Source organism: Vigna umbellata, chromosome 2 (assembly GCF_029865625.1).
Source record: "Vigna umbellata cultivar VRB3 chromosome 2, Vumbellata_1.0, whole genome shotgun sequence".
Taxonomy (NCBI): domain Eukaryota; kingdom Viridiplantae; phylum Streptophyta; class Magnoliopsida; order Fabales; family Fabaceae; genus Vigna; species Vigna umbellata.
Window position 1 is genome coordinate 52515717 of NC_142166.1, and position 12584 is coordinate 52528300.

Genomic DNA, 12584 nt, shown 5'->3' on the forward strand with positions numbered 1-12584 from the left:
GGTTTTTTTTTTCGTAACTTATTTTTAAGATATATATATATATATATATCTGATTATTTTTTATAATTATTTAATTTTTATCTAATTATTATTTATTATTTTTATTTTATACATAGCTATTTTTTATTTCTTAACATTTGATATTGAAGAAAAAAATTAATATATTTTGACATGGAATAGTTAATATTATCATGTGTTTTTTTTAGAAAATTTTACTTTTTTTGTAAAGAAAATAGTTAATATTTGGAATATTAGATGGACAAACACAAGGACGGTATAAGCATACCTCTTTCCTACATAGACGAACGTCAAACAAAATTTTCATATCCAATTAATATATAAAAAACAACATTTACTTTGAAAATGAAATAGTTATTACATGTGAATTAAAGTACACAAAATAAAAATATTGATAATAAAATAGTAAAGTATCTAAACAAAAAAAAACATTTTAAACACTTAATAAAAAAATCGTTTAATAAAAAGTTGATTAAATGTATATATATATATATATATATATATATATATATATATATATATATATATATATATATATATATATATATATATATATATATATATATTATATATAAAATAGCAATTGGCCGGTGATAGAAAATAGTGTAATAGCGCGATAATAGGACTAAGAATCAGCAGCAAAAGAAACAGAGGAAGAAGGCATGGCCGGTGAACCCAAACCTCATATCCGACCCTTATCAAACATCGTCATCGTCGTTGGTAACTTACACGCCGCTGTATGTTATGCTTTGTAGTGTTTTTGTTTTGATGGTGTTAATGTTAATGATGTATTCAATGGAATGAACAACAGCTATGGAGACGGAAGCACTTCCCATCGTCAACAGATTCCGGCTCACTCACCACCCTCACTCCTCGTCAGTATCTCTCTCTTCTCTCTCTGTTTACACAATAACTAGTATTAATTATATAATAATTACTTGTTAAAATATTATTAGTTTAGTCATAGCAGTGTTAGTAATCTGTTTTTATTAAATAAATTGTCAATTTATAATTTTAAGGATTATTTTATTAGTTTTATTAATTTTAAAACTAACTTGATTAATGATTAGAATTTCAAGGAAAATTCACTCTTTTGCTATCTCTTTCTTAGTAGTTTATCACACAAGTTTTATTTTATTTTTTATTTTTTATTTTATTTTGGTCAACCTTCAGCGTAAAAGAAATAGAGCATTGATGCTATGCTGCTTACAGATCTTAGAATTTCCATGGTGTAGTTTTTTTAATTAGTTATCTATTTGTTTTTTTACTGAGGAGATTGAAGCAAAGGGGACCTTTGCTTTTCATGTATTTACACATGATTGAAGTGTATTTCAACTCACAATGGTGCAGGTTTCCAGAAAGGGTTCCTTGGGTCCGTTATCTTGGGACATACAAGGATCTTAGTATAAACTTGATTTGGCCTGGAAAAGATCCAGCTACAGGTAAGATGTTTAAAATTATCACTAGTTAATTTCCTATCCGATTCTGTTGGAGATTCTACTTTGATCGTTGATATAATTAAATTGTCACTATTTTTATTTTATGATTTTGTAACCAAGGTATGTTTAAATATAAATTCTAACATTGTATAAGAATCTATTTTAACAGCTGTTTAAATTTATCTTATCATTAGCTATTGGACCGTTATTAAGTATAGTGAGTCCTACAAACTTCACACTTCAGGCACGAAATCATCTGTTAGAGAGCCCACAGTTTTATTAGGTCTGTAAGAATTAATTAGGTTTAAACTCCAATTATAAGAGATTCATGTTCTTCTAAGTATGGGCAAAATTTGTGATGGGTCACCGTTGTTAATTAGGTTAATGCTGTATTGAGTAAAGTGATAAGCTTGGGAGAATGAACGAGTTTCTGTTCCAATCAAAACCATGACCAAACAATAGAAAAAAGAATAACAGGGTTTCTGCGGAGTTTTGTCTAGATTAGACTTTCTTTGTTTCCTCATTGTGTTACATGGGTGGTAGTTTCTTAGAACAACTATAACATGACCCCATCTACATAAAGAGAGAAAGTGGCAATTTTGTTTTGCCTGCTACTTTGATTTGACGAGTCTTGATCCATTACTTTCAGGGGTTGATAGCATAGGCACAATACCATCTGCTCTTGTAACATATGCTGCTATTCAAGCATTACAACCGGACTTGATCATCAATGCAGGCACTACTGGTGGCTTCAAGGTTGGCACTGTCTTCTCTCATGGCAATAGTGTTAGACTAGTCGGATTACTAGTTTTGAACTCCCAAATCTCCATGTTACATTTTTTGCATCTCTTCCTGGGTTAGCTTGTTTTGATCCTCTATCTGTGAAATTATTGACCTATTCATTTTTGCAATAGTTTATCGTAAGATGTGGTACAATGTTTTTCCTTCTTTATCCACACCGGTGGCGAAGTTGATGTAATTGTTTTGAATATGACCCTGTAATCTATGTTAAATACTGTTTCATATATTTTTCTATATCTTTTTTGTGATGAATAAACTTATAACATAAGTGTTTTATGGTAAAAATCAATTAATCTAATGCATTATTTGTAAATGGTCATTGATTCTATGTCTCACAATTTTATGTATAAATTGTTCTGTAATCAAGAAATTGATTGCTAAAATTTATGACTGTGTGGATGGACAATATGACTGTGGCATGTTGATGACAGACTTATTTTCTACCAGCATGTGCAGTTGTTGTACTTCCCACCCCATTGGTGTACATGATTCAAATATTAACTCTCAGTAAATCAAAATCTTATGATGATTATACCAGTTGTTAACATTATTATGATTCAGCTATATGCATGTGTGTGCACATGAACATATTTTTTTAAATAGTGTTTATTGTTGAATGCTTTCAGGCCAAAGGAGCTAGTATTGGGGATATTTTTATTATATCAGATTGTGCTTTTCATGACAGAAGAATCCCAATACCTGTAAGTGTAATTCCTCTTGATAGTTCTCGATTGTTGTTTTTTACACTCTTCTCTGTTTGGAAGTGCAGTTGGCTGTGTCAAGTTTTTATTTAAGAAAGCAATTAATGGAATAATCTATGGTGATGTTAGTGTTTTGGTACTACGTATGTGTTGGGGGAGAAGGTGTGAAGGGTTAAGAAAATACATCCTTTCTCTTGTTTTGGTTTTGTTCTATCTATGTGGGATGCTTGTCTCTGTTCTAACTTGTATTTCTTCTTTATTTCCAATAATATTATTTAAACTAGGAAAAAGAATTATAGTTAAATGATTTCAGCATGATATACCTCTTATGCTTTATTTTACCCATTGATCACAAAGAAAAATTTGAGTAACGGTTGAAAATCTTACATCATCGATTAGAAATAAGATCAATTTCCAAGATTTAAGTAGAGACAATCACCACCTTACAAGCTAATTTGGTAAGGTTCAGTTAGACTTAAACTGGCTTTCTAATAGGACACTAGATCCTATCCTAGTGAAGTTTGTAGAACCTATGGTGTTATTCACTTCTTACCACTCACAAATATTTCATCAGTTATATGAGTTGTACATGCCTTGATTGGAAAGATGTGTGTTGAAAATCCTACGTCTACTAAAGATAAGATCAAATTACAGTATCTATATCTATATATAAAGAGGATATATCTTTTTTGTGTACACAAGTTTTATTTCCATTTTACACTTTATAATATAATTATTAAATGATTTTTTTTAAAATATAATTGTTAATTGATTTTTTAGAAGTAATCGCTATTTTGAAATATTTTGTATAAAACTGTTACATGTTTCTCTTTTTTCTATTTTGTTTCTTTATTATATTGTAATTTCTACCACTAATATTAAGTTATTTATTACTACTCTCATTATTTTTCTCTTATATATTAACTTAATCAATTCACATATATTATTAACTTAAAATACAATACAAATATTTAAAAGATGCGGACACACAGGCGTGATAACGTTTGTGTTTACGCTATAGTATAAATAGAGACAATATTACAAGTTGGTTTCGTAAAGACAATTTAGGCTTAAACTCACTTCTTAATAATAAGTATGATAGCTGACCTATCGATATCATTTGTGCAATTACTATATACCAAATTATGTCAAGTTAGGTTTTAAAGGCTTATAGTGTGTTAGGTAATCAAGAGGATTACGTACTATTTTTCTCTTAAAGTTTTCAATTGTCGGTTAGGAATCTTATGAACAACAGTTTGGCTAGAGACTTAGAGTTACTTATTTCAATAATTATTGGTCGATACTAGTGGACTTTAAATTTTAAAGCTTCTGTTGAGATATTTCATTTGTGAGATGAATGCTAAATAGATGTACAGGTTTATATTTTAATAACCCTTTCTGGGGTTGAGGGGTGAACAAGAACAAAGCTGCTCCGTGCTCACAATGTAGTGAGTAAGAAGTTTTTTCTGTAAACATTAATATATATAGACATGAAATGTCTTGCAGGGTTTTGATCTGTATGGAGTTGGTTTACGTAAAGCCTTTGATACACCGAACCTTACAAAGGAGCTGAATCTAAAGGTGAGTAATATTTGATAAAATGTATACGCTTCTGCTGAAAACAAAACTCTCCATAATCAAAACACAAAATTAACAGCTAATCTTATTCAAAATTCATATTTCCAACCCAAATCCCTCGATATCACAAAATATTGTCATCTGAATCATTTGCCATCTGTTAACCAGATTACCTGGATTGAAGAGATGCAAATGCCATCTTGTGAAGTTTGTGCATTCGAGCACAAAAGTTATCTTCCTATTTTTATGATTGTCTTGGCTTGACACTTTGGAGTTCATTTTGGATTAGATTCTTACTGATAATAATATGCGTATGATTAGACAATCAAGGACTAATTTTGAAGCCAACATATAATAATCTGCGTAAGAGAAATGTTAGGAATGCATTCTTCTATACATTATTTTGAATACACTTTTTTTGTTGACTAAAATTAATTGGAAATCACAAAAATCACAATAAGTTTCAAGCCCCATAAGAGTGTGTTAGAAGATGTATATTAATGAGTGATTTGCTAACACTCGTCATGTGCCAAAAACTGTCTAATCCATTTTTTTTTATTTGCTTCCATCTATGCTGATAAATTGAAGATTTACATGTTTAATTCATTTTCAGTCAGTCTAATATGCAATCAGGGAACGAAGAAAGCAAACCATTTTATGCCAATGCAAAAAAAATTGTCTAGCATCTTCCAAGTTGTTGGCCTTTACTTTGTTCAGGTCATTAATACATTTATCTCTTGCTGTTTATACTTTATGTTTATGTTTCTTCTTGAGGCAAGGTGGTGCAATCTTGGCATAGTTTGAATGGATCCGGTTTTTCCTTTATTACCATTAGTGTAAGATGAGGTTACAAATGCATTGCTGCCTTTGCATTTATCTTGCAAGTGAATAAACAGCTTTAACCTATATAATAATAGTAGTCTTCACACCAGATGAATATCATACTCTGGAGCATGGATATGTTTCATAATCCATTTTACAGTTGAAGATCAAGTACATGAACATGTGCCTTGATTTGCTTCACTATGTATTTGTTGCCCAATTCTATAGTTGTTTTATTACTTATGTAAAACTTGAACTTTAAACGACATTTGCGCATATTTTCAGGTGGGTAGATTGTCTACTGGTGACTCTCTAGACATGGCACTGCAGGATGAATCATTAATCAAGGCAAATGATGCCACAGTTATAGATATGGAGGTAAACTGATTGGGACATTCCACTCATCTATTGGGAATTACACGAATCCACATATCCACAAATAACATGTGTCATTAAATAAATCCCCATTTAAGTATCAGAGGACTGAATAACTAACTAGTAATTGTTCTGATCTTTCAACCGTGTAATATAGGCTTAACTCCCAGTTTCAACATTTTCTTCCAGGGAGCAGCTATTGCTTATGTTGCTGACCTTCTGAAAGTTCCTGCAATTTTTGTAAAAGCTGTAACTAATATCGTTGATGGTGACAAACCGATTGTAGAAGAATTCCTGGAGAATTTGGCAGCAGTAGCTGATGCACTTGACCCTGCTGTTGAACAAGTTGTTAAATTTATTAATGGAAAATCCGTATCTGAACTTTGACAAGCAAATTTCACCTTCCAAGTCCTTGTATATTCAATTATGGTAGGCTCCAGCTAGAACACTATCATTATTGATTTGGAATTTGTTTGAAACTTAAGAAAAATTAAACCCAGTATAAACTGAAGATATTGCAAACCTTCCTCCTTTCTCTCTTTCGTACTATTCTGGCCTTGCTGGCTGTACAAGTTCTCAGTCAAAATTTGTGGCATTCACAGCAAACATGTACACGAACCAAGTTTGGGAAAAATAACAAACTATATAGAGAATAATCATTGCTTCATGACAAACAAAAGTAAAGTTATATTTAATGGAGCTCTGATCAAGCCCAACAAAATCGAAATTATTCAAAAACTTATTTACTATTTAGGTTTAAATTGCAGGATATGATTATATTTATCCAAAATCAGGGAATAACGAACTTTAGTGATATTTGTAAAATAAATTCTTTTTTCTAGAATTAATCCTACTAATATCAACTTGGCCTAAAGTTTTGGATGATTTACATAACATCCTTCACTTTAAATATCATAATGAAATATAATACTTGTAAATATATTATACTGGTATTTTATGTGTTACAATGTATATAATTAAAATTAAAATTTATAAATTCTATATATCGATTACATTATAATAAATTAATACCAATCCTTCAAGAGAGTTATTATAATTAAAAAAATATGCTATAGAAGAAAAATATTCTTCATCAAAATTTGTGAAAAAAATATAAACTAACATTGATTTAAAATAAATAAAAAATTACTTAAATTATATAAGAACTTATACACATTAATTTATGAATAAACTATTTTTAGTTTATGGAAAAGTTAATTTCAATTTTCCTTCTTCTGAAATTCAATAAAATAAAAGTTTATCCACAAACACACATACCTGTTATATCTATTATATATTATATATGAAATGGTAATTATATTAATTGGATAAAACTACTTTGGAACGCACAATAATTATTTTTTAATTAGTTATTATATTAATTGGGCAACAATACTTTGGAACTCAAAAAAATTATTTTTTTATTAGTTAACAATATAAACTATTTATGGCGTGGATCTATTACATTTTCTTATAATTTAGTGAATATATTTTTTAGTCTTTTTGCAAATTTTCAAATATAATTTTTAGTTCCCCCAAAATTTTATATTATTTAACAGTTTACAATAATAATTATATAATAATAATAATATATTATTATTATTATTAGACGTTAATTATAAACACTCTAATCCAGAAATTAAGAAATTAGACAAGTGATCAATAGGTTGAATTTGGCACTACCCAAGTTAAAGAAAAAATGAAAGAGTATTTGAAAAATTTACTGCCAAAGTATAACATATATATATATTATTATATTATTACATGTGGAAACCGAGATAGAGAAAGAAGAGAAAAGTAGTACGAATCTGCAACAAATAGTCATGGCTGCGCTTGGGGACCAATCAGAAGCTCCTCCTCCTCCTCCTGACCAGCAAGCCATGGCTTCCCAGAACAAACCCATTTCTAACATCGTCATCATCATTGGTACTCTACGATCTTATGTTATGTTATCTTCCATTTTGTCTTCTATTTGATCGTCCTATTGTTAAATGTTGTATCAAATGAATAACAGCTATGCAGACGGAGGCACTTCCCATCGTCAACAGGTTCCAGCTCACCGAGGAACCTAATTCTCCGTATGTATCTCTCTTTCTCTCTTTTATTTTCTTAGGTTTTAATTTAAGACTACTTATTCCAATTAGTTAATCACTTCCCCCCCCCCCGGCTAACCTTGCTTGAAATGAAATATTGTATCTTGTTATGTTGTTTACAAATTAATTTTTATTTTCATGCAGCATCTTAGAATTTCTTGGACTAGCTTTTGTTTTTGTTTTTCAATTAATTATTGATTTATTTGTTACTGAGGGTTTGAAATAAAGTGGACCTTTACATTTCACTTATTTACACTGATTGAAGTGTCTGTCTGTGGAATGGTACAGGTTTCCACAAGGAGTTCCCTGGGTCCGTTATCGTGGGACATACAAAAATCTCAATGTAAGCTTGATCTGGCCTGGAAAAGATCCTGTTTTAGGTAAGGATGTTGGTCTTTTTCAATTTGATTGGTTGGAAGAAATGTAATGAGATGGGAATAATGAATGGGTTGCTATGAAGCTTTTCCCAATCCAAACCTCTAGGAACAAATATAAAAACATGATTTCTGCCCGCTTTTATGAAGCCTGGATTTTGTTTCTTGAATATGTTACATGGGCAGTAGTTTGAATGTCTGTCTGTATAACTATAACATGCCTCCATTCCATGTTTTTAAGAAACATAAAGAAAGCGGCAATTTTGTTTTGACTGCTAGTTTTCTTTTTGGCAGAGTTCTGATCTATTTCTTTCAGGGGTTGATAGCGTAGGCACAATATCATCTGCTCTTGTAACATATGCCGCTATACAAACGTTACAACCAGACTTGATCATCAATGCAGGAACTGCTGGTGGCTTCAAGGTAAGCACTTTTTTCCCCTGAGCAATAGCCTTAGGATAGCTGATTTTCTAGTTTTGTACCCCCCAAAAATGGCTGTACCTTAAAAAATGTGCTGTTTGATGTAGCTTTGGTGGTAACCTTAGGGTAGCCTTAGGGTAGCCTTAGGGTACATTGTGCTATTTGCTGGTCTCTTCCTTGTTTAGCTAGCTTTGATCCTCCTTCCTGTGGAATTGTAGTCATATTCATTTTCAACATACGAATTAACTATCTGTTGCAATGTTTTCCCTTTTCTACATGCCCTCTTGGTGTAATTGATATAACTGTTTTATTCATCCTGTAATCTATGTTAAATAATTTTTTTTGTCGTCTAAAAAATATTTTTATAACTTTCAATAAGTGATCAAACAAAGTTAAACTAAAACATTATTTGCAAACAATGATAGCCATTGATTGTGCTTTATAATTTTATATAGAAATTGTTTAGTAATCAAGAAATGGATTAAACTAAAATGTATGATTATTTTAAGTGGCTTGACTGACCATATGATTGCAATCTATTGATGACAAGATTGTGTTTACCTGTCTGTGCAATTGTTTGACATACCACGATTGATGTACATATAACAAATAGTAACTCTTCATACTAAATTAAAATGTTATAACGATAGAGTATGTAGCTAAACATATTATGTTGCAGTCACAGATAAATGGATTTGTATATGCATGAGCATATTTTTCTAAGTAGTGTTCATTACTGGATGCTTTCAGGCCAAAGGAGCTAGTATTGGCGATGTGTTCATTGTATCAGATTGTGCCTTTCACGACAGAAGAATACCCATACCCGTAAGTGTTTTGTTATTCCTCTTGGTAGCTCTTGATTGCTTTGTCTTTGCCCCCTTCTCTACTTGAAGTATGTTTGACCGTGTCAACTTGATATTTAAGACTGCAATGCATATAATATCTATTGTTTTGTTGTGGTGGTGTTTTTTTACTATGTACCGGAGGAAAAATGGGGAAAGAGGATAAGAAAAGTATCATTTATTTAGTTTGGACTTATTTCTATCTTCTTAGGATTTGGTTCATTTTACATGCGCTCTTCTTTAATTCCAATAATGTTCTATCTACCATAAAGCATTATATACTCATCTTGCTCTAGTTCATATTTAACCATCAGAGAAAAACTAGGGAAAGAGTAACGTGGTTGACCTATCAATATCGTTAATTTTGACTTATTAACATATCGGGTTAAATGCTATGTTTTCTTTTACAATTTTCAGTTGTTCCAGTTAAGAATCTTGCATAGAAACTATTGGCCGAGAGTTACCATAACATATTTTAATATTTTTCATTGATAATTGAGAATTAATTTTTAATTCATTGATACTTTGTTTCATGCTTGCAATGTAGTGAGGTAGAAGTTTAGACATCAGCATCTATAATATGTTTGATATCTTTTGCAGGTTTTTGATCTGTACGGTGTTGGTTTACGTAAAGCCGTTGAAGCACCCAACCTTGTAAGGGAGCTTAATCTAAAGGTGAGTGTTATTTGCTAATATGTATTTTGCTCCTGAAAAGAAAACATTTTATTTAAAATTCGCATTGCCAACAATTACCTTGATATCACAAAATGTTGTCATCCCAAATTCTGAGATAGATTTCATTTGTTAACCAGATTACCTAGATTGAAGAACTGCCCTGCTAATTTTTGTGAAGTTTGTACCTTTGATCACACTAATTGTCATGATTTTTAGGATTGTCTTGGCTTGATGGTTTGACTAGGAGTACATTTGAGATTAGTCACTCCTGCTGATATCTTGGATGTAAGATGTATGTTTAGCCTAGTTTATGAATTGGTATGCCTAGTATTTCTTTCTGATAAAGTAGAGATTTACATGTGTTTTCTATCAAACAATGTCAAGCTATGAATAATTAATCATAGATGAATGGAAAATCCATAAAGCCTTTTTTTTATGACAATCTAAGAAATGTTAAGTTTCCAGGTTGTTGACCATTACTTTTGTCTAGTTATTAATGTATTTATCTCTCTGTTATTGCTTATTACCTTTATGTGTTCTTTAGAGGCCAGGCACTACAATTTTGGCATAGTTTTGGAGTTTGGACCCATACCCTATACAGTATACTGAATGGAATATTTGTCTTGAATATTGGTGTATGAGGAGGTTACAAATGTATTGCTGGTTTGCATTGAAAATCTTGCAAATAAATAAATTGCTTTAACTTCGATCATAATAATAGTAGATCACTTGCACACAAAATAAAACATCCTAGACAGAAGAAAGGTGATGTTCCATTTTACAGTTCAAACAGATGAAAAATGTCCTTTGGTTTGTTTCCTGGTGTTATTGTGGTCGGTTCTTTTGTTTAGATAAATTGTGCGGAACTTAAACCCAATTAAAATCTATTCATATTTCAGGTGGCTAAATTGTCAACTGGCGACTCTTTAGATATGTCACAGCAGGATGAATCATCCATCATTGCAAATGATGCCACACTTAAAGATATGGAGGTAACCAGATAAATTCGGTTACTCTAGACTGTGGGATTTTCTGTTAATCTATGAGGAATGGCATGAATCTACATTTTCACAAATCACGCCTTATTACATAAAATAAACCCCCGCTTAAATTGCAGAGAACTGAATGATAACTAATAGTAGTTTTTCCATTGTTGGATATTGGCTTTAACTCCCCGTTTCAACTTTTGCTCCAGGGAGCAGCTATTGCTTATGTTGCTGAACTTCTGAAAGTTCCTGCAGTTTTTGTAAAAGCTGTGACTGATATCATTGATGGTGACAAACCAACTGCAGAAGAATTCCTGCAAAATTTAGCAGCTGTAACTGCTAAACTTGACCTGGCAGTTGAAAAGGTTATCAATTTTATTAATGGAAAGTGCATAGCTGAACTTTGACAACCCAATTTCAGATTGAGTTTTGTTATAAGCAATGTTGCTCGGTGGGCTCCAATTGTACACTACCATCATTGATTGGGAATTTGTGATATTTAAGAAAAAAAAATACAAACTTATAAATTGAAGACATTGCTGCCCCACCTCTTTCCTCTCTTTTGTACCTGTTTCTGTTCTGACCTTGCAGGCTGTCTAAGTTGTCTGGCAAAGATTGTGGCAATCATTGTAAACACGTACGATGATATATACTTCTAAGTGAACCACTTAAAGGAATATGTTTGATTATTGTCTCAAATTTTCCATGATGATGAAATGATTGAGTAGCTTGATTTTAATAATGAAGTGTCCTATTTTATGGTTGCCCTCGTATGTTTGGGATATGAATTTGCCATTATGGCCTATGAATATTCGTTGTTCAGGCCTGAGGCAATCCAAATAGCCTTATTTCTTATACAAACACGTAAGCTCATGAAATTCAGACAGTAAATAAGGACATCGTGTTAAAATATCTGATCTCGTGTTAAGGAATTGATTATAGTTTTAAAATTAATATTGAGACAAAATAACTTTTAGTAGCTTATGAATTGAAAATAGATTTAAAGTTTTACTACAAACGTACCTTTTAAAACAAAATATTTAAACATAAATTACCTAAAATCAAATTTGTAAAAGCTTACCTAAAAGGCTATCTACATGTTTTGTTTAACTTATTTAATCTTATTCTATTTAAATTATTTTAATGCAAGTAAGTTGTTGTTTCTTCCAATTCTAAGCGCTACCAAATTTATATTAAAATTATATTGAATGCAGTACCATAACCATAAGATATTTGGACCATGTTAATTAATGTAACATGAATTTTCATAATTTTTTTGAAGTTCCAAAAGGTTGAAAGTATTAATAAAAAGTTATCAAAATGTGTGTTTTATAAAATTATTGTATCTGATCAAAAGTTATAAACATCTTAAAAATAATACCTCATAGTATAATCTTAGAGTAATGCTAAATTATCTATTTAACTATAACTGTCCAGTCTTCAGACTTAACAAAGACGTT

At 30.9% G+C, this 12584-nt stretch overlaps 2 protein-coding genes across 5 annotated transcripts; both read left to right on the forward strand.

Moving 5' to 3' along the window:
* The first annotated feature begins 603 nt into the window (after positions 1 to 603).
* Positions 604 to 6245, forward strand: LOC124837300 (5'-methylthioadenosine nucleosidase-like). 4 transcript variants are annotated; one of them, XM_088107491.1, is made up of 9 exons: positions 604 to 738; positions 830 to 893; positions 1369 to 1460; positions 2107 to 2213; positions 2885 to 2959; positions 4466 to 4540; positions 5171 to 5254; positions 5645 to 5737; positions 5924 to 6245. In XM_088107491.1, the coding sequence occupies exons 1-9, from the start codon at positions 681 to 683 to the stop codon at positions 6119 to 6121; spliced, it is 846 nt and encodes a 281-aa protein (XP_087963617.1). In that variant the 5' UTR covers positions 604 to 680; the 3' UTR covers positions 6122 to 6245. The 4 variants fall into 4 exon arrangements, with proteins under 4 accessions (XP_087963617.1, XP_087963619.1, XP_047168583.1 ...); XM_088107493.1 differs by having other exon boundaries at positions 5892 to 6030; XM_088107492.1 differs by having other exon boundaries at positions 615 to 755.
* A 1263-nt stretch (positions 6246 to 7508) lies between these two features.
* LOC124837308 (5'-methylthioadenosine/S-adenosylhomocysteine nucleosidase-like) lies at positions 7509 to 11823 on the forward strand. The gene is made up of 8 exons (XM_047312637.2): positions 7509 to 7660; positions 7749 to 7812; positions 8116 to 8207; positions 8518 to 8624; positions 9372 to 9446; positions 10064 to 10138; positions 11038 to 11130; positions 11334 to 11823. The coding sequence occupies exons 1-8, from the start codon at positions 7558 to 7560 to the stop codon at positions 11529 to 11531; spliced, it is 807 nt and encodes a 268-aa protein (XP_047168593.1). The 5' UTR covers positions 7509 to 7557; the 3' UTR covers positions 11532 to 11823.
* Positions 11824 to 12584: the final 761 nt, after the last annotated feature.

Bases quoted from the DNA above. Each gene is read 5' to 3' on its own strand.
- LOC124837308 (XM_047312637.2), top strand. From the start codon at position 7,558: ATGGCTGCGCTTGGGGACCAATCAGAAGCTCCTCCTCCTCCTCCTGAC. The intron at 7,661-7,748 runs GTACTCTACGAT...AATGAATAACAG, and splicing joins TAACATCGTCATCATCATTG to CTATGCAGACGGAGGCACTT. The intron at 8,625-9,371 runs GTAAGCACTTTT...GGATGCTTTCAG, and splicing joins GAACTGCTGGTGGCTTCAAG to GCCAAAGGAGCTAGTATTGG.
- LOC124837300 (XM_088107491.1), top strand. From the start codon at position 681: ATGGCCGGTGAACCCAAACCTCATATCCGACCCTTATCAAACATCGTC. The intron at 739-829 runs GTAACTTACACG...AATGAACAACAG, and splicing joins AAACATCGTCATCGTCGTTG to CTATGGAGACGGAAGCACTT. The intron at 894-1,368 runs GTCAGTATCTCT...ACAATGGTGCAG, and splicing joins ACTCACCACCCTCACTCCTC to GTTTCCAGAAAGGGTTCCTT.